At 33.6% G+C, this 21,412-nt stretch overlaps 1 protein-coding gene across 1 annotated transcript; it reads left to right on the forward strand.

Annotated features, from left to right (window-relative positions):
• The first annotated feature begins 1,215 nt into the window (after nucleotides 1–1,215).
• Nucleotides 1,216–14,543, forward strand: LOC134726630 (uncharacterized). Its single transcript, XM_063591042.1, has 2 exons — nucleotides 1,216–13,080; nucleotides 14,387–14,543. The coding sequence occupies exons 1-2, from the start codon at nucleotides 1,216–1,218 to the stop codon at nucleotides 14,504–14,506; spliced, it is 11,985 nt and encodes a 3,994-aa protein (XP_063447112.1). The 3' UTR covers nucleotides 14,507–14,543.
• The last annotated feature ends 6,869 nt before the right edge of the window (nucleotides 14,544–21,412 follow it).

Raw genomic sequence — 21,412 nt, forward strand, 5'->3', positions numbered from 1 at the left:
ATATATTTCGGAGTTTAGTATTAAGGGGCCAACTGGAGCACGCTTCTTGGTGCGGGATGTTATCGCTGTGTTGAAGACCCATTGATGGCCTTCGGTTGTTTTCTACCCTTTGGTTGGATTATTGTCTCTCTGACACATTCCTCATTCCCGTACTCCATTGTATTTGATATAACGGTATACATCTACATTTAGGCCAAAGAACAGCAGTGCATTTTTTTCTTGTACAATTTCTATGTATCTACATATGTTTAATAGTTCTAAGGTTTTATCCAGAAGAGCAAACATGGGTATACATTGTCATTTCGAAGAAAAAAACTCATCAAAAGAGAAAATAAGAAATTACTTTTTTGCTAACTTATTTGTAGATCGTATCTTGTTGCTCAGACTTGCTTTGTTCACTTTATCGGTTTATTTGTAGTGATAATAGCCCAAAACGCAAAAATTATTAAAACATCATTTAAGAAAAACATCAGCAGTAATCAATCGACAATATCGTTTTTGTCATCTAATCATTAAGTAAAATGAAAAATACAGTAATACATGTTTTGCCTTCAGAATGTTTCTATCTAATACATATTCAAGATATTAGACAATCTGTCATGTTTGAACTTTTATCATAGCTTTAACATCGAAAAGGTAAAATGATAAGTACGATATTGATGTGATTTTTTTTTAATTCCGCAGGAATTCTTAACTTTGTCTGCAGTTTCAATCTTATTAAAGGTCTGGCAGTATTAGATGAAAAGGGGTTTAAAGGAGTTTGAACTAAACGAACAGTTGTTTGTGAAACGGTCGTGTGTCATACCGTGAACTTTATTTGCCCCCTTCTACGTCATGTGGTATCTGGTGGAAATTTGTTTTATATATTGACATCATACCACATTTTCTGAAATTAATAGTATGGTCTTCATCTTTTATTTTATATAAGCGGATTGCCATTTGTTAATTGATTGATTGATTGATAACTTGTTTTATACATTTCTTGCAGTTTTCGATGAGATGTTCCTTTTATTTCCACTTCTGAGACTAAATTGTGACTAGATTGTTTGGCTGTATGATTCATATTAACAAAATTGGTACTCTTTTTATAGGTATGCATAGGTATGGTCTAAAGTGTTCCGTCTATCTATTATAGTATTTTGTTAATGATATCAAGTATTTTTTTCGTCTTCTTACAGAACAACTTTAAGTTTCATTAAAACAACTTTAGACACTATGGAAGTCAATGTAGACGAATCAATGGAGACCATAATTGGGGAGGTAATGAACAGTAGCAAGTTTTGGATTTTTATTTTGACTGCTGAAGGAACGCTAGTGAATGAAATGAAGCAGCACTGTAAGGTGAAGGCTGTAGAAGCTGCATTAAAAAGTACAATATCTGCCATCAATAAACAAACCATAAATAGCAAGCAATTTTTACTTCTGTTGAACAAAGAACTTGAATCAAAAGGCCTTCTTTTTTGTATGACTGAAAATAAACATCAGCTAGAAAGGCAAATAGGGAGATATGAGAAGAACATACATGATTATCAGTATAATCTAGAAATGATAGAAGATACATTTAGAAAATTGAAATGGATTTCAGTTCGTAAATTGCAGTTGTTACTGAAAAAATGTATAGACTATACAAAAACTCAAAACGATAATTTGTTGATTGGGAATTTAACTGTACAAGAATTGTCAAATACAATACCTGAAATTCAGTTAGTTCAAGATATTGCAGAACATTGCAAACACATTGTAACTGCAGTTTCCACCTGTGTCTTCGGGAATATAATAAGACAGTATTTTGAAAACAATGAGAAAGAACTTGAGGAAATTGAAAATGAGTCTGAAGAAGGTTTCGCGGACGAAGAATTATCATTGACTTATCTCTTTAATGAAAATTTTATAAAAAGTCATCACGGAAAACATGTTAGTCTACAATCAGTCCTAAGAATTGTAGAAATTATTGCGAAAGACTGTTTTGGACGATACAAACAGCTATGGGGCAATTATGCAAATGAAACAGAGCACAGTATTTCTGAACTGAGAACCATGTTCTTAGGCGTGAAGGATATGGACAAAGAGATTATACAAGCAGAAAGAACATGTATATTTAGACTTAAACCTCCTACGCGAAATAGTCTCATTCGTTTTTCAAATCTCCCTTCTTATGGTCAGACAGTCGATACTATCAAGGTCGCAGCTAAAACGTTCAAATTTGATAACAAGGAAGACTCGCTTTATCTCGATACTGTGCAAAAATTTGAAGGTTTGTTAAGTGGAAACCTATCTGGTGTTACATTACAAGACATGACACCAATTTTAAACCAGATTGATATTGTACACAACGTTATTAACTCTGATCTACAAGATATTCTTCAGGCGTTAAAAACGTCCTCTGCATTGCTTGATTTTCTTAGGGAAGTTGCAGACGATGACCTTCGCAACCTGATTGACGCAGTAGAAGAACATTCTGAACAATATGTCATGGAATCCACTGTTTCGGATTTAATAGAAATAAAGCGCTTTTTCAATCCAGTTCTGAAGGGGAACTTTTTGGAAAATATAGGTAAACTCTTCGAATTGCTACAGAGGCAGGTTGAAAATATTGGAAATAACAAGATTCCAGAAAAAATAAATATTTGTCGTGACAACCTTCATTCATTGAAAGCTCTTTATCGCAATGCTGCTAATAGAGGAGAACGCACTGTTGAAGTTATAGAAAATATTCTACAAAAAGGGGTATTTCGTTTTTTGCTTAAATCCAGATCATGTGAAGTTACCACGGAATACAAAAAGGTAAAAAAGAAATATAAACAATCTGGCGCTGATTTAAGTGATCTAAGAAGTAGAGCTCTCCTACTTATGAATGCAGATGATAGAGATAAAAGTAAATCAAAAAGTGTTCGGAAAGACGATCTAGAAAAATTTGTTTATATAGTAGACGAAGCATTTGAAGTTGCAGGGATTTGCATGCAGCTAAAACGAGCTGGGCATTTTGAATTTTCAAAGTATGAAGAAAACTGCAGACGTGAAAACCTGACTTATTTAAAGTGTCAATTACAACATCAATATGAAGAGTGGATATCGGAGATTCATGCGTGTCGTAAGAAGTATTACTACTTGAATTTTCTATATGCAGATCAACTTTATGAGTTGTATTCTTTTCTTCACAATTTCAAAAAGAATGATGTCATTGTAATGGCGATCCTTAGATTTATCAACCCATCCATTGAGGATTTACAAAAGATCACACTCATTTATAATTCTCTTAAAATTGTTTCAAGCGGTGATCATATTGCCGCACTTGAAAACATTGGTCAAACTTTAGAAGAACTGTACAGTGGGATGAAAACAACACCAACACAATTCCTAGAATGTCCTGAAAACACCAATCTAGCCGAAAAAGTCCAACCTGGAGTACCATATGTAACGTCTTTAGCCGATGGAAGTCCTCTAGTTATTAGAACATTACTTGCTCTCTACTTAAATACTACTGGAATGTTTCCTCAAGCTAATCAAGTTCTTTTCTGCAGAAAAGATACCACATACGACGAAATAACTCTTCTTTTAAATAGATGTATACAAAAACAGTCCATTCGAAAAGCCTTATATTCAATAGCGAATATTGAGTTACTACCATCAGAAGTACAATTTTGTCTGCATAATGAAATTAGACGACTGTTAATATGTTCAAACGGATACGATTTCTTGCTGTGTTTATTATGCCGAGGTCACGAAAATCATCCATTTTTGGACCAATTTGCAGATATCCTGTCAAGACCGTCTCCCTTATCTGATTTGAAATTGAAACAATATTTAATTGAGCAATGGTCGCATGTGACAGTTGTTACTTCAGATGTACCTGGATTAGGAAAATCTGAGTTCATTCAGAGAAACGCGATTGCTGATAAGAAACGACCAGTTTGTATTCACATCAGTGGACCGTTTAACAGACTGTCCATTATAGAAGAATTGATCAAAATTAGGTTGAAAAGTTACCACGTATTACATCTTGACATTGGTGTTATCTCAGATCCTAATGAACTAGATTTGTTCATGTTTGAGATGATTGTTTTACGATACGTTTCTGCAGGATCAACGGCTTATGCTTTAGCGTCCACCAGTATATCCATAGAAATTGCAAACACCATACATGACGAACTTAGGGACTCTCTGCCAACTGTCACCTGTTTTTCTCGAGAAAATTTACAGTGGAACTGTTATAGCGACCTACGCGTTAGTTCTGAAATTAATAGTCCAGTGCAAGTCGTTTGTCATTATTTGAAAGGTTTGGATGATGGTTTGATTGATACCCAGGACTTGTACTTTACCGGAACCAATGCACTGAAGCCACTGACCAATACAGAGTGTGCAAGAATTCTTGGAAGTCATTTCGAAGTGTCAGGGGATATGTCATTTACAGTGATGAATATTTTTATCAATGTGTTAGCAGATCAACTCAAAAAGTTGTCAGCCAGTATGTTTTTTAAGAGGTCCAGTCTGAAGGAAATGATGGAAAAGGGTCAACGTTCATCTGTAAAATCAAATCTCGTGAAAGCTTTGAAAAATGTCTCAATGGATTTTGCCGCTAGATCAGTGAATGCATGTAGATCTGCACAAACAGCATCAGTTTTATATAAAACAACAGCTATTGCAGATATATTGGCTAGTCGAGTTTCTGGAATGGTTCGATGGGAAGACAGTAATCATTTGGTTGTTCTTTTTCATCAAAATGTTCAAACTGTTTCCGCTCTATATAGAAATGTGAAAGATGTGCCACTGTCCGTACGCAATCTTTTTGAAAGTCAAGTGAAGAGAAAATTGACAGATTTTAAAGAAAAATCTACAGAAGAACTAAAACACCTTTTGCTTAAGCTTACACGAAATTCGATAACATCTATGGATAGGCAACATATTGCACTATCTATGACGAAATACGCTTTAACACCGGACAACTTACTAAAAATGGTACTTATTTCCTTGAGAGTCAATAGCAATGTCCCTGTGTTGATTATGGGAGAAACTGGTTGTGGGAAAACTTCATTGATCCGTTTCTTAGCAAAAGTTTGTGATGTTAAATTTGAAGTTTTTACCATTCATGCAGGCATTGATGAATCTGATATTATTCGAAAATTCAGTCACATAAATCAAACTGCCTTTCAACATTTAGATGATCAGTTCTGGTTGTTTCTTGATGAGATAAACACTTGTAATCATCTGGGATTGATAACAGATTCACTGTGCCATCGAATGCTTCTAGGGACAGAAATTGCTCCTAATCTTACAATCCTGGCTGCTTGCAATCCATACAGACTTCGACAGGAAGAGGAAATACTGACAACTGGTTTACAGGGGAAAATCGGAAACGATGAACTTTCAAGATTAGTTTACAGAGTAAATCCTCTACCAGAAGCTCTGATTGACTATGTTTGGGATTATGGAAGTCTAAGCAATATAGACGAAAATTCTTATATCACAAAAATGGTGGACTCTACTTTTCGAGATAAAAAGCTTACAATGCTCTTAACCAAAACGCTTGTAATGTCACAACATTTTGTTCGAAATTTGGAAACAAATGATTACTGTGTAAGTCTAAGAGATGTTGATAGATGTAGAAGGCTGGTGGAGTGGTTCGACAACACTTTTCTGATTAAGAAGCAGAACATACAATCAGTTAAAAATCGAAAACTCAGACCAGTAATTTTGGGATTAGCCGTTTGTTATCACAGTAGATTTTCAGATGGTATTATTAGGAGAAAGTATCGTGAAGAGATAAAGAAGTGTATTTGGTCAACAATGTCCAATGCGATAACAGAAGAAGAAATCCTGGACATTATTTTAACAGAGCAAAAAGACATAGTAAACATGATGACAGAACTTCCTGCAGGTACAGCTTTAAATGCAGCATTACAGGAAAACGTGTTTATGTTATTGGTATGTATTTTGAATAAAATACCAATATTCCTGGTTGGAAAACCAGGCTGCAGTAAGTCGCTGTCAATGCAGCTGATACGCAGTAATCTTCGAGGAAAAGATTCAACTGCTCACTTGTTTCAAGAAATGCCACAACTGTTTTGTGTGTCTTTTCAAGGTTCAGAGTCATCAACCTCTGATGGAATTATTAAAGTGTTTGAGAAAGCTGAGAAATATCAAAAGCACAATGATGAACGCGATGTCTTGTCAGTTGTTATACTAGATGAAATAGGTTTAGCAGAAATATCAAAATTCAATCCTCTCAAAGTGCTTCATGGTCTTATAGAACGACAAGACGAACAGATTAAAGTTGCAGTTGTTGGAATTTCCAACTGGGCATTAGATGCAGCAAAGATGAATAGAGCGATTCATCTGTCACGACCGGACATGGACCTCGAGGAACTCATATACACTGGAAAATCTATTAGTAACAGCATGATGCCTTGCACAGTAGAAGCTATATATGATCTTGAGTCCAGTCTTGATGATAATTTTGGACAGCATTTGCAACCACTAACAACTCAATTACTGGAAGGAATAGCAAAGGCATATTATGAATATTGTTCGCATGACCAAAAGTTTCCAAACTTCCATGGGCTTCGCGATTTTTATTCCCTGATCAAATATTTAGGACGGAAGGAAGCAGTATACCAAAATGCAGATGATGAAGAAATTTGCGAAATCATTCTTACAGGAATATTTCGAAATTTTGGTGGTCTTCCAACAGAGAAAAACAAAATTTTTGAAATTTTCAGGAAGAATATTCCGGGTATAAAATCTCAAGAAATCCCTGTCACGAAGCTTATTATTGAAAACTTGCAGGACAAATCCTGTCGCCATTTAATGCTTATTACCAATGGAGATGCAGTTATAAGTATTCTCGAAAGCCAATTAAGGCATTTAGGACTGCCATTTGACATTATTTTGGGTAGCAGCTTTCAAGAGGATCTAACAGATGCTTACAACTATAGAATTCTTAGCCGAATTATTCTTTGCATGGAACAAGGTATGGTTTTAATACTCAAAGACCTAGAGTCTATTTACGGTAGTCTATATGACATGCTCAATCAGAACTATACTGTCGTTGGAAAAAAGAAACATTGTCGAGTAGCATTAGGCCATTACAGTAATCCGATGTGCCACGTGCATGATGATTTTAAATGTGTTGTACTAGTAGAGGAGTCTAAATTAGATTATTCTGATCCACCTTTTCTGAACCGATTTGAAAAACAACAATTTGAATTTTTTGATCTACTTGAGAACGAGAACCTAAAAAAAGCAGTTTATGAACTAAACAATGATATAGTTAATTTTTGTAAGATTCCAAATCACGCATTTTCCCCTAATGATGTCATTCCATCATATAGTACACATTTGCTGGTATCACTAATAATCAAGCTACAGCAAAATATGGCTAGCACGAGTTCTTTAGAAAATATCAAAAAGAATGCATTTGATACTTTGCTATGGTTGGTGCCACCAGAAGTTGTTATTCGCTCAAAGGAAAGTGAATTTTACAAATCAAAAAGTCCAAACGAATTTGGTCAAATTTTGAATAAATATCTGGAATTGCCTATTCATACAGGCTTGTTTCATTTCCTTGACAAAATGTGCAATGCCTCTTTTGACGTGATTAAAGAAAAGACGACCGAGAAAAGTAACATTAATTCAACTATATCAAAAGATGGGGTTGAGAATGAAAACTCGGCTACAACTCAAATACCCTCCGAGAATACTGACTATAATGGACAAGCGTCGTCATGCAATATCTTAGAAGGTAATGATAACATCTTGTCAAGACAGACACTGCCTACTGATGTTTTTGAAATAAAAAATACACCCAAAGAACAGCTTTTACATATAACATATATGAAGGAGCAACAAGTGCATGGTGTTTGTGAATACTTAAATGTTATCTATACATTTTCGGGTATTAATTCTTTCTTAGGACCTTTGATCCAGAATAAAAAAATTCAGAGAGAAAAGTTGGCCATTTTTAAATCAGAAAAACAATTTTCTTTTAAAATTGACGAGTTTTTCCAGTCTGACAATAGTATTCTTGTGTTACAGTGTTCATGTTCAACGGACAATCGTCATTTACTACTTGTAAAAGGAATAATAGAGAAATACATTCGAACGCATATGGTTGATATGCATCAACAACAAAAACATGTGTGTATTGTTATACACCTTGAACGAAACGTTGCTTCGGACATACCATTGAACTTTTTATCTGGTTGGAGTTTATTCTTTATAGATAGTATTGAAACACCTTTAACGCCTTTGGAACATTTGCTGAATGTTGACAAACTACAAATTGTTACAGAACGCAGACCTTTAGATAACTATATCAATAAAATGCTGTTTTGGGCATTTTCAAGAATCAAATTTACCAATGGACAGAATTCCGTGAAAATCCTCGAGGATGTAATGATGCAAATTAAATCATGCAATGAGGTCGTTTCTACTCTAGAGGATTATGTTCTCATGTGGATAAAGAAAACGTCACTTGATCTTGAAATACTGAGGACGAGTGGTTTTGAACAACAAGACTTTTGTTCAGCCTATTGGTGCACAGATGTGGCAAAAAATCCACATGAATTACTAAAAGCAGGTCCCTTTGTGTGTGCGTTAGAAAATAGCATCTCAGACATCATAAGACTTCCACTTGCACCCTACATCTTCAAACTTTTAGAGCAAAACGTACTCAGTCCCGTATTTTTAGAGGACGCCTGCACGCCTGCAAGACGACAAATTTGGAGACGAGTGGTTCTTTCAGATATTTATGTAAATACTGACGGTATTCCTCTTCCATCTGGACCAGAATGCTACTTTTGTAGCAGTGAGCCTTTGAACTTTTATATGCCATGTAGTCAGTCGTTAATGCTGCAGATAGACGATCGAAAAGGCGAATTTTTGGATATTATCAGACGACTTCGATTAGACAATGATATAGACGTAGATGACGAACTCCCAAGAGATCTATTTGACAATGCAACAAATAATTGTATTGATATTATCTGTTTTGAAGCTGTTAGTATATCTGAAGATTTACATTATCATGGAAGGAATAAAGATTTTATTCGGGATTTTTGTAACTACTTTTCCGTTAAAATACTGAAGGATACGGACGAATTGGAAAGAATTGATATTTTCAAATGGGCCATATCAAACTTTGTCGACTTTGAAAAAATAGAAAGTGTTGATTTTCTTACTCTTGTTGCGTATCTTCATGCAGGTTTGTGGGTATATGGGCACATCATCCATGCAATATGCCATATACTTAAACTATGCATGTACTCAATGGATCTTTCAACTTTAAATATAGCGGAGCTGATCTGTTTTCAAAACAAAATCACTGGTAAGACAACTAAAAGTGCTGGAAAGGAGGAAAATGTAAGCATGAAGGAAGTCCATAACACAAACATTGAAATGATTGAAAACGGAAGCGATTTTTTAATGTTTGATGATCAAACAGACGAAATGGTAGAAATAAAGTGTCTGATGGAAGAAATGCTAACATCTGTCGCATTCAATGACTCTTTTCCAACTACGAACGGAGTTAGTTCAAGTAGTAATATTTACAGCTTATCAGAGGAAAATGACGATTTTACTGTTTGTGTCACAGATTCTAATGAGCATGGCGATATCACCATTCTATCAAGAGAACATTTTATGAAAGTCCTATGCATGTCACTTCTACCAACAAAACAAGTATTTGACACTCTAGTGGTTGATGAATGGATAACCCTTGTCAGAAATATTTTACCTCTTGCGCATATCATCAATGATGAATGTGATGAACTCACGGCTTTAAAATTTTGTCAGGAATTAACAGAAGATTTCGTGAAAAATGGTTTTTCAATTTCCGCATCTTGTATTACTGATTTAGGGCAATGTATTATTGATAACAATGGAAAACTGGGTGCATTGGCGGTATGTGAGTGTTTATACAATATTTTAAGGAAGCTACAGATTGAACAATCAGTGAAACAAGCCGTACTACAGAAACTTTTTTGTTCTTACATACTGCGATGTATGATATCGTCCCCGGAAAATACTGAACCGTTAACTTTTACATTAAGTAAAATCACAGAAAACGAAATGTTCGACCCAGAAATGTCATATTTTGGGCAGGTTGTGAAATTTGCAGTAATAATAGATTTGAACGACAATAGAGACGCATACTTTAATATCTTGATAAATGAAAATTCATGTACGACAGATGAGATTGTTGGCATGTGCTTTGATTCCTATTTAGTTGATCTGGACGTCACTGACATCAAAAATATGTCTCTTCCAATTTTATTATTACATGTTCTCGAAAGCTACGCATTTGACGACTACTTGACAATTGAAAATTTGGGATCAGTACAGAGTAGTTCCGACGAAATACTTCAATGCTTGTCTCGTTCCTTTCAAATTATAGAGACTGGGATTTTCTTTCTTAAGTTCGTTGTTGCATTGGCTTTTGTGAAAAAAATGTTGATGGTTTTTGTCGATTTACTTGATACAACAAAATACGACTGTTCTGCTATGCCAACTCTTGCTCAGCACATTAACTCAATTATGACAATTATAAGCAATACAGATTACAATATATTGTTTTCAACCGAAACACTGCATTTATTCTTGAAACACCTAAATCAGAAATTTGGTTGCCAAGATATTGCGAGAAAATGTCAATTGATGGAACCATATATTCCGGTTTTAAAGGAAGTCGTGTCCACGTGGACGATTAGTTTTGTAGAGAAATCAGCAGTCTTCAATCCATTGTGTCTTTATCTTGATCCGGCGAGTTTTAACATGTTCCTGATTCAGATGAAGAGCGTAGGCAGTAAAAATAAAACGCTGCATATTCCTTTGTCAGAAAGACCTGACATGCTGAAGTTTGTTGGTGTGCTGGCTCAACGTTTCTTTATGAGAAAATGTTTAAAAGAAAATGATGACACTGAGATACAGATAGCTGAACAAATATCAGCCATGGTAGATAAAGTAAATATTAAAGAAGAACTCAAAAGTATTATAAATGGCTTACTTGGTGTACAGGAATTTGAACATAACTTGTTCAATTTATCTGTGATGGTTCGTTCACCACAGCCACAGATCACATCAGTAATTGTTCATATGGCTTGCATAATTGGAACAATAACTCATTACGAATCATTTTGGTATCAAACTGTTATAATGCCTATTTCCGCGGCTGTTAATGGTTTACCACTTATCCCGTTTGAACAATTTGAAAACGAGTTACCAGAGGCATTTGCAGGGATGTCAAAGGTTTGTTGTAACATTATGCAAATCTTTCTGCACAGCAGTTTAGTTATATCTTTTGGATTAAACAAAATATCATCTCTAAACGAACTGAACCTTATAGGTTACGAAAATGACTACATTGACAAGCAGATTCGACTGTACTGGCAGAATTTGCAACAAGTGCTTCAGTTGAGCTGTGATGATATATGTATTATACTGCATTCTATCCTTTTCAATTCTCTTCACCTGTTTACAGCCGAACCCGATGGCACCAGTTTAAAAGAGTCAGTTAGCCTTTTGGTGCAGAAACATGTATTTGTTATCAACGAGATTTTATCAAATAGGTTTGCCCATGTCCGGTCATTAAAACGCCACTGTGCATTGCTATGTAGTGAAGGTGCCTCATCAGTGGAAAATTGTGTGACTGGGGTGGATCCATGCAATTACAATGTGAACATTAACAGTTTTACGCATTTATTCAGAGTTTACATTAAACCAACTAAAGAAAGTTTATTAGCAAATCTCAACATTGCCGCGAGAAACGATTTCCCCGTACTTCATTTGGTGATTGACCACATGGAAAAATTAAGTTTACCGCAAAAGATACTGTCGATTTGGAAATGGCATTTATCGTTAGTAATTTATGCAAGTTACAAGTATCGCAAGGTTGATTTTAAAGATATCACAATAACAAAACTTTTCGCCGAGGAAAATGATGATAAAAAGAAACAGGTACTAAAATTTAGATTTGAAGCATTTAAAAACGATTGGAATGACATACGATCGTTTCACTGTTTCCAGTCATGTGATAAAGATTCTGAAACACTAGAGATAATGCATACAATGTTAAAGATGAGCTCTGCCACTATTATTGGAGAAAACTCGCCACTGTATAGAGTACTAGAAAAATTGATACAAATTCAAAATAATTTCCTATCTGAGGCATGTAGTATGAAATCCGTGAAGGAAAATCCCATAACTGTGTCGTTGCTAGATATCAAAAGTAAAGATTTATTGAATTTTAAATGGAGTGACCGTTTTCTTACATTCTCGCAATGTGATACAAGATATGGTTTAGATCAAAAAATAGATTTTGATTTTGAAAAGATAGAACAAGAAATCAAGGCAGAAGTATTGTTTGGAAAATGTTTTCTAACCATACAGGATCTCCCACAAATTGTTTTTTCTGACGAGTTGTTCCAAAATACGGTAGAACTTTTAAAAGAAATCCAACGCAATGTTAAACAGTGTGATTTAACACAAGATATTAAAAAGGAAATAGTGCATAAAAGAGACAGAGATGCATCACAAATAACAAACATGTTGACACAAACTGGAATGGTCATATCACTTATCCGAAAGACAGGAGCTGATTCAGCCCAACCTATAGTCGAATATCTACCTAAATGGGAAAATGTTTCAGGAATTTCATCTTTAGAATTGAAACAGCTTTTACCTAGAGACATCAAGATTGGACATATCATTCCCTTCTATCAATTTTTAGAAGAACTAAACGGAGACAGTATAGCGAGCACGCTTGAAGATCAATATCGTATACACCTTCCAAGAGAAGGAAGAGAAAATTTGATTAAAATATCAAACTGTAACTCAAAAACTGAGAAATTAGATCATGCGTTAAAGGTATTTGTACATAGATGTCTGTCGTCAAGTAATAATGTTATTCGAACGGAACAACCATTGATTGACTACATATGTGATGAACACTTTTGGTGGAAGGACGATTTTCAAAATGAACTTGTTTTGTCTGGACAGAGCGGATTTCCTCTCAGAGAGATATTGTCGCCAACAATTCAAGTTAAACACATCTATGAAACCATTCAGTTCATAAAAGATCTTTTGGAGGTAATATATAATTATATACATAGAACTCCAAACTCATTTCCCCCTCCCTCCCTTATCATACTAAATGAAAATGTATTATCAGGTTTATACTTTGCTTCGTATTTAAACGCATAGATCCTCCAAAAAATATTTAAATAGTATGTTGTTAGTCTGGTGGGTTATTTCTGTGAATTATTCATAGCATAGAAAATGATTAATTGCCATTCATCAAGTAGAACAGGAATAGTGTAACATTAAATGTTTGCACAAGTTTTACAAATATTCCGAATTTTGTCCAATTATATGTAAAGCTGTATAAGAACAAAAAAGTTTTAAAAATCCCAATTCAACAAAAAAAATTAAAAACCCATCTTACAGTGTATTTATGAACCGGATTTAATATTTGATATTTAAACTCGTTAAATTCAAAACATGCCAATGAATCTGTGAACGATTGCCGTACAAGAGATTAGTTGGCGCCATTTATCAGTATACAGTATAATAGATACCATTTTTTTTTTTTTTGAAGCTTCGAAACAAAATATAAAATTGAGAATGGAAATGGGGAATGTGTCAAAGAGACAATAACTCGACCAAATAAAAAAAACACAACAGCAGAAGGTCACCAACAGGTCTTCAATGTAACGAGAAATTCCCGCACCCGGAGGCGTCCTTCAGCTGGTCCCTAAATGCATACACTACGAAAGTTTTCGTAACGGGTGTCAAAATTCGAATTTGGAAATTTCAGTAGAGACAATTCTGAATTTGATATCCGAAGTCAAAAGTTCAATATCCAAAATAAACAATCAGAAGGCAGGTGTTTGATTAAAAGGCTATTTCAACTAGTTAGATATATTCTAACCATAAAGAAATATTTGTAATTGAAGTTCTAGTTACGGAATTCTAAGATCTATTTATATATTGATATACCTTTATATACATTAACCGACACTTAGAGGATATATTTGTCAACGAGACTACCCATAGACAAATTAACCAATAGATTATAGACAACAAAAAGTTTTAAACAATAGTCAGATGTCTAAACAAAATTTCAGTCAAATTTCGAGTGAAAAAGGTTTATGAGGATTTAATCGAATCAATCAAAGATATGACATTATAACAAATTTATCAAATTGAAAGGTGTCACTAGCAAGTCATGAGTTCGAACGCTGCACGTTGCACATGCATTAGACTTCCATCTTAAATTAACTGGCATTGGCAGTTTTCTTACTTCACTCCAGCTTCCGCCATTAATAACCTCTATATGTACGCTTACATTTTTTATTTCAAAATCCTGAGCTCCTTTTTCTTATCTGTATTTCAGGACTCTAAACAAAAAGCAGCACGTCTATCAGGTATTAACTCTTCATATAAGACTGCTAAACAAACCGAATTGCCAAAACGAACAAGAAGCAAAGCAGCGATGAAAATGATGAGAACTTAAACAAGCAAGATTTGAGGGAACAGTTCATCGGGAACCCTATGTTGTATACTGATCAAAATGAAAAGAAAACTTTGTGAAAAATGAATTCATTTACATGTAAGAATTATAATGAAATGATGTGTTGACTATATTAAATATATATTTATTTAACTTCATTTCACTAATTTATAAGGTTATTAATGGGAATAATATTTTGAAAAAAAGTAGTTCAAATCTGTATACTTTATTCAATCATGTAACATTATAACTATATTTACAGATGTATATACATATATATTTTTTTAGTTTTAATACCGAACAAAATTATTATGCATGTATGTATTTCTTTTTTGTAAATTTTTGGCTTATGAAGTAGAAGTAATGCCATTGTATATACACTGACTTTATGTGTATCAGAACATTATTCTTTGAGACATTAGGTCAAAAATGTAATTAAAAATGTAATTATCTTTTTTTTAATTGAGGAACATATCAATACTTAATTTGAGTAGTTTTCATTTGTATGTGTGTTTTTTTTCCCCTCATCTGGATAAAAGATTTATGGTCGTGCGAAAGCTGGAACAAAACATTAAAAAACTTATTGGATATCCAGATGAATCATGTCAATTTATCAGAAATTAAGACAAATACTTATTTTTTTCAGAAATCAATCGAATTCAATTTTTTTTATATTGCATACGACGTATTCTTATACCTTTAATTATTTAAATTTACTTATAATTTATTTAAAATCTTTACATTTTTGAAAAGATTATAAGTGATAGTACCCAAAGTTACGTCATGTGTTTTCTCAATAGTATTTCTGTCAATATACATATTTGAGTATGAAATAATCTTAAATGCTGAATAGATACAAAATGATGGCACCTGTTTACTATAATGTTTACCATATCCTTTATATAAAAAAAATAAAAAAAAAAAATGTTTTTGCATGTCTGATTATTCAATGTAAAGGTAGGTTTAATTTTGTTTTAAATTGACCTAACGTCGGCAGCCATATTCGTTTTAGATTGTTTTCATGTTAGTATCATCGAACAACTTTCAACAACTCCATATACTTTTTTTAACCGATATTTTTGTTTGACTTCCTTGCAAGACAATGAACATTTTTTTTAGTTAGCAAATTTTCTTGTTTCATAATTATATATCATGTTGCTTTTGTTTTTTAAATGTTTATTATTTATATGTATATAGGCCTACAATGTATCATGAAGCTGTTTAATTTTGTTTTCACGCATTGGAAATTGAATGATGATAGTAAATCTGATCTGTGAATAAGTAGCAAAATACTTGGATCAGAAGTGGTGTCAAATTAATTTATCATCACTTATACTTTTAAAAAGAATTAATAAACTGCTAGAGGAAAAGGAGCAAAAATGTCCATATGTTTGCCACATTGAAAGTATCAAATTTAATTCTTTATATCATACAAGCATTGCCATAGTTGGTTGACCTTATCGTGGGATATTTGCCACAAGACAGTTAAGGCGTACTATGTGTAGCGTATATATTTAGCATGTTAGATCATTAATTTTAGGGATAAAAATAATCATCTGGATTTAAGCCCATGTTTAAATAGATACAATGGATATTGATATAATAATATCTTGATATGAGTTAATATTGATGCCTAAAATAGACTTGATCATTCTTTTTTCTTTGTTTATATTCCAAAAATTTACTTTTTTAAGTCAATCATTATTTGTGTATATATTAATTTTGTTTAACCCAATCATTTATTATATGTTTTTTATTTATGTAGACATGGAAAATTATGTTTTCTGGTAGTATAGAAGTGTTTTGATGTATGTTATAAAAGACAATCATTAAAATTAATTTCATTTAAATCATATGTATGCATCTATCCTTTGCTTCGTAACATAGTATGTGTTGTAGTTTTTGTTGAGAGAATAATGAATTGCCAAAGAGTCTAACAAAGGTCGCGTATGTATATATATTTTTTTCAAATTTCGAAAAAAACACCTTTGAATCTTTTCTGCTTCTTTTTGTTATTAACTGACGACTGTCGAGTCGTGCATTCACATTTACTTCCATCTCATTATTAATTTCATTCTTGTTTTAAAAGTATGTGTATTGCTCTTTTTATATTTTCTCTATATGATCGGATTATTATTTTTTTCATCACTTTGGACCAAATCTCGTTTTTTGTCGAGCCTGCAACTTGTGTTGCAGAAAGCTCGACATAGGTATAGTGATCCGGCAGCGGCGGCGGTGTTAGCTAACTTCTTAAAACCTTTATGTTTTAGAAGGTAGAAGACCTGGATGCTTTATACTTTGTATATAGATGCCTCATGTTACGAACTTTCCATCAGTTACATGTCCAATGTCCTTGACTTCATTTTCATGGTTCAGTGACAACTTGAAAAAAAATTAGGATTTTTTGTAATGTTAAATTATCTCTTATTATAAGTAATTGGATAACTATATTTGGTATGTGCGTACCTTGCAATGTCCTCATGCCCGTCAGACAGTTTTCACTTGACCTTGACCTCAGTTCATGGATCAGCGAACAAGGTTAAGTTTTGGTGGTCAAGTCCATATCTCAGATACTATAAGCAATAGGTCTAGTATATTCGGTGTATGGAAGGATTGTAAGGTGTACATGTCCAACTGGCAAATGTCATCTGACCTTGACCTCATTTTCATGGTTCAGTGGTTATAGTTAAGTTTTTGCGTTTTGGTCTGTTTTTCTAATACTATATGTAATAGGTCTACTATATTTGGTGTATGGAATAATTGTAAGGTGGTTATGTCTAGCTGACAGGTGTCATCTGGCCTCGACCTCATTTTCATGGTTCAGTGGTCAAAGTTAAGTTTTTGAGTTTTGGTCTATTTTTCTAATACTTTATTTATTAGGTGAACTATATTTGGTGTATGGAAATATTTTATGATTATATGTCTGTTACGCAGGTTTTATTTGACATTAACCTCATGTTCACGGTCCATTGCTAAGTGTTAAGTGTTTGTGTTTTGGTCTGTTTTTCTTAATTAATAAGCAATAAGTCAACTATATTTGTTGTATTGAAGAATTGTTAGCTGTACATGACCTTGACCTCATTTTCATGGTTCATTGATCAATTTTAGTTTTCTTGGTTGATGTTGAAATTATGGGACAGTTGTAATAAAGCTTTATATTTAGGTATATCAACATAATATCAACGATAAGGAAAGAAGGCGAGACATTTCAGTGTGTGCACTCTTGTGTCGATGTCTGTTTAGTTTGAACTTTCTCTTCTAAATTTGAACTTGGATGGAATACGCACATTGAGTATCCTTTCAATTGATTTGTAAACCAAAATTTAAAGATAGATACTACAGCCCAGTTATTGTAAGTCTCTATTAGTCTCTTACACTAGTGTCAGCTAATTTTGTATTATCGTATATTAAGTTAAAGTGTATTTAGTTATTATATGTAGTTAGTATTGGTAAAATGTTGAATATGTTCCATTTATTTACACATCACGTGAACAAGGCATAGATCAACGGAAAATTATTTTTTGATATACCAGGTAGATACAGGACTTCTTAAGCAAAATTTAGATATGGTGTAGCACCCATCAGAATTGAAACTGATCGTTATGAAAATGTTGATATTGAAAATAGATTATGTTTCAACTGTACTGATGACGTTGAAGATGAAAAACATGTTGTGTTCAACTGTCCTGTATATTCAGATATTCGTAATGTTATTTAACCATGCTAGTATTGTTGATGAGATTTTTTTTAAATATGTCTGTCTGATAATGAAAAGAAATATATTTCTTTTTACAAATGAAAATATGGTATTTTATACTGCCAAAATCTGCTTTGAAATTTTAATAAAGCGAAGATGTATTTTATATTCATGATAGTTGACTTAAGTTGTATTTGTATTACAATTTAAAAAAAAATTGTTTTATAGTCTCTTATAACTCTTTATAGAGTGGCTCTTGTTGTTATCTTGTGTTTTAAAAAGCTGTACATTTTATATGAAACAAGAGGTGAGACTTTAATAAAGTATTTGTCTTGTCTTGTCTACTAGAAGTTTGATTTTCATCTTTAATTATTTGATTTAGTAATTTTTTTTTATCTAATCTAATGTAGTTAATTTGTATGATATAAATATGTTTTGAAATTTGTGATAATTATTGAAAGCATGATGATTATAAAAAGGTATGATAATTGCAAGTATATTTAAACATCAATGATGTAAATTCCGCTATTTTGATTATTTCAAACAAAAGCTCTGAAATTTTGAATAAATATGTTTTATAACCATTTTATTTTAATTTTTCAAAACAATATTGACCACTTTGCATTTTTTAATAAATTTCCCATCATTTCCTTTGATATGCAAATATGCAGATACAAATAATTCTAGAGGTTTAACAAACAAAAATATGCTTCCCGAAAACATAGTTCGATTGCATATACTAGTAGTTATCAATTTGTCTGAATGTCTGCATGTCAGTGTGCCAGCTGTGTTTTGTTCAGAACTTTTAAGTACATCTACCTTTAAGGATATTGATGATACTTGGTATTCTTCATAATGGTGTCTACAACTGGAAGGTGTGTTCTTGTAAGTTTGAAAGGTAAACGGTACAAACTAAGTTCAAATTTCCATATCCTTATCGGTGACCTTCTTCTGTTGTCTGTTCTATGTTCGGGTTGTTGTCTCTTTGACACACTCCCCATTTCATTTCTAAATTTAAAGTCGTATCCTGCTCAGAACTTATCTCTCGAATAAGGTTAGAAAGTCTGTATGTAACTTCAAAGTCACACATATTGCTTCAAATATAAGAAGTCTCAAGTACACGTATTGAATGACCTGACAATTTTTACATGTAATATTACTGTCCTGCACACCAGGCAGTTGCTTTTCGCATTCAAAAGTCAAGAATATTTAGATCAATACTTCAATATAGGTACTAGTAAGAAGGTGTGGTATGCGGGTCATGGGATAACACATTAAAACAACTATCCACCATGAATATTCTAACTAAAATAAAATTGAACATTGAAATGGGGAATGTGTCAAAGAGACAACAACCCGACCAAATAAAAAAACAACAGCAGAAGGTCACCAACAGGTCTTCAATGTAGCGAGAAATTCCCGCACCCGGAGGTGTCCTTCAGCTGGCCCCTAAACAAATATATACTAGTTCAGTGATAATGAACGCCATACTAATTTCCAAATTGTACACAAGAAACTAAAATTAAAATAATACAAGACTAATAGTTATCAAAGGTACCAGGATTATAATTTAGTACGCCAGAAGCGCGTTTCGTCTACATAAGACTCATCAGTGACGCTCATATCGAAATAGTTATAAACCAAACAAATACAAAGTTGAAGAGCATTGAGGATCCGAAATTCCAAAAAAGTTGTGCCAAATACGGCTAAGTAATCTATGCCTGGGATAAGAAAATCCTTAGTTTTTCGAAAAATTCAAAGTTTTGTAAACAGGAAATTTATAAAAATGACCACATAATTGATATTCATGTCAACACCGAAGTGATGACTACTGGGGTGGTGATACCCTCGGGGACGAAACGTCCACCAGCAGAGGCATCGACCCAGTGGTGTAAATAGTTATCAAAGGTACCAGGATTATAATTTAGTACGCCAGACGCGCGTTTCGTCTACATAAGACTCATCAGTGACGCTCATATCGAAATAGTTATAAACCAAACAAATACAAAGTTGAAGAGCATTGAGGATCCAAAATTCCTAAAAGGTTGTGCCAAATACGGCTAAGGTAATCTATGCCTGGGATAAGAAAATCCTTAGTTTTTCGAAAAATTCAAAGTTTTGTAAACAGGAAATTTACAAAAATGACCACATAACAAAGGCCAGAGGCTCCTGACTTGGGACAGGCGCAAATATGCGGCGGGGTTAAACATGTTTGTGAGATCTCAACCCTCCCCTATACCTCTAACCAATGTAGAAAAGTAAACGCATAACTATAGGCACATTAAAATTCAGTTCAAGAGAAGTCCGAGTCAGATGTCAGAAAAAAGAGGGACGAAAGATACCAAAGGGACAGTCAAACTCGTAAATCTAAAACAAACTGACAACGCCATGGCTAAAAATGAAAAAGACAAACAGAAAAACAATAGTACACATGACACAACATAGAAAACTAAAGAATAAACAACACGAGCCCTACCAAAAACTAGGGGTGATCTCAGATGCTCCGGAAGGGTAAGCAGATCCTGCTCCACATGCGGCACCCGTCGTGTTGCTTATGTGATTACAAATCCGGTAAAAAGTCTAATTCGGTAGGTCAAATTCATGAAAGGGAGGGGATTGTATTTACGACGTAAGGAACATATCCGATATCATTTGTGAAACGGTTATTCCATAACGGTCAACCAACTCGTGATGGCGTCCGTAAAATTTACGAAGGGATGATTTCAACTTCACCATTTGGAACTCTTGGTTTAATAGCTTCCTTGTGAGCAGTAACCCTCTATCAAGAAAATCATGATAGGAAATGCAAGCACGGGAATATCGTATCAATTGGGAGATATATACCCCGTATGCAGGTGCTGCTGGAATGTTGCTACTTAGAAATGGAAAGTTCACAATTGGAAAGCTGAAATCATCTTTTTGTCGTAAAGTTTTGTCTTCAACCGACCCTCATTGTCAATTTCTAGATGTAAGTCAAGATATGAAGCCGACTTAACTGTATCTGTAGTATCCTTTATCTCCAATTCGATGGGATAGATGCGATCCACATAACCACAAATTTTGAATTGTTTAGTGAAAGAACGTCATCTATATAGCGGAAAGTAGAGTTAAAGGATGTTGCTAACTTCTTATCTTTCTTCCTAAGAAGTTCCTTTATGAAGTCAGCCTCATAATAATAAAGAAACAAGTCAGCAAGTAGAGGGGCACAGTTT

The sequence above is a fragment of the Mytilus trossulus genome, chromosome 7 (genome assembly GCF_036588685.1).
Source record: "Mytilus trossulus isolate FHL-02 chromosome 7, PNRI_Mtr1.1.1.hap1, whole genome shotgun sequence".
NCBI lineage: Eukaryota > Metazoa > Mollusca > Bivalvia > Mytilida > Mytilidae > Mytilus > Mytilus trossulus.